We start from the raw sequence: 1,122 nt of genomic DNA on the forward strand, positions 1-1,122 counted from the left end.
TATATCTATAAATATATATGTATACATATATATACATACTTTAAACAGAGTCGGCTGGACACCATCTTCGCCAGCCGCATGAGTCAAATACGACGATTTGTAATAGTCAATCAATTCACCGATAGTGTTGAAGGAATGCTGCAAACGGAAGAGGATAAGTTACGCTCATTGTTCAGATTTCAGGTACTATATTTATAGACTGAATCGTATTTGTCCATACCAACTAGTCAAGTGTAAGTACGGTGAATTCTGAAATCTCTGGAAAGAACAAAAGATACATTCAATGTCATCGGGTAATAACAATGAAAATCCCAGATATGTCTTTGCACACTGCCTATCGATGATGTCCTGGAACGTTGGTTTGGCTGTCAAGGCTGTGATTTGGTGCCAAGTTTTTTCTTCCAGAAATTCTTGTCCCAAATTGGGTAAACGTGAGCGTACAAGTTCAACTTACTGAATGATTCAGATGCGTACGCGCACGCTCTACTACTACAAGCATGTACTCTAGCTTCTGTGGTATCTGAACCAACCTCTGCACCACACATACCCCGTTGGTTGCAAATGATTCAAATGCACACACATACACTCTGCTATCTAAACCACCAAAGGACTATGCACAAAGACGTCTACAGTATCTGTTACAACCTCTGTACCACACATACCCTATTGGTTGTCAAGTAGTAGGCTCCACGCTCGTTGAGGTAAACTCTGCAATGCCGCACTTTGTCGTTCAAGAAGGACACACAGTACTGCCCGTTGTTCTGCGCCGAGTCTGGAGTGGCATGGTGAAATCCATTCATACGTATGATATATCAAGATATCAGTAGTTGTAAAAGGATGCAAGTACACGCTGGTGAAGCTCACAGACTTGTGAGTTCTTCGTTTGATTGGTGGTGGTGGTGGTGTTCACTACATGTACATTCCCAGACATCACTAGTATAAAAGGGATACAAGTCCACAATGGCATAGTTCACAGTATTGTGAGTTCCTCGTTTGATTGGTGGCGGTGGTTGTGTTCGTTACATGTACATTCCCAGACATCACTAGTATTAAAGGGATGCAAGTACACACTGGCATGGTTCACAGTATTGTCAGTTCTTCGTTTGATTGGTGGTAATGGTG

The 1,122-nt window shown here is 42.0% G+C and overlaps 1 protein-coding gene across 1 annotated transcript; it reads right to left on the bottom strand.

Annotated features, from left to right (window-relative positions):
* Positions 1–39: 39 nt before the first annotated feature.
* SARC_16859 (hypothetical protein) lies at positions 40–800 on the bottom strand (the record flags this gene model as incomplete). The annotated part of the gene is made up of 2 exons (XM_014289038.1): positions 40–138; positions 663–800. Coding segments are annotated over 2 exons (237 nt in total), but the record flags the coding sequence as incomplete, so codon positions are not given.
* Between the last annotated feature and the right edge of the window lie 322 nt (positions 801–1,122).

The sequence above is a fragment of the Sphaeroforma arctica genome (genome assembly GCF_001186125.1).
Source record: "Sphaeroforma arctica JP610 unplaced genomic scaffold supercont1.9085, whole genome shotgun sequence".
In the NCBI taxonomy this organism is placed as follows: Eukaryota; class Ichthyosporea; order Ichthyophonida; genus Sphaeroforma; species Sphaeroforma arctica.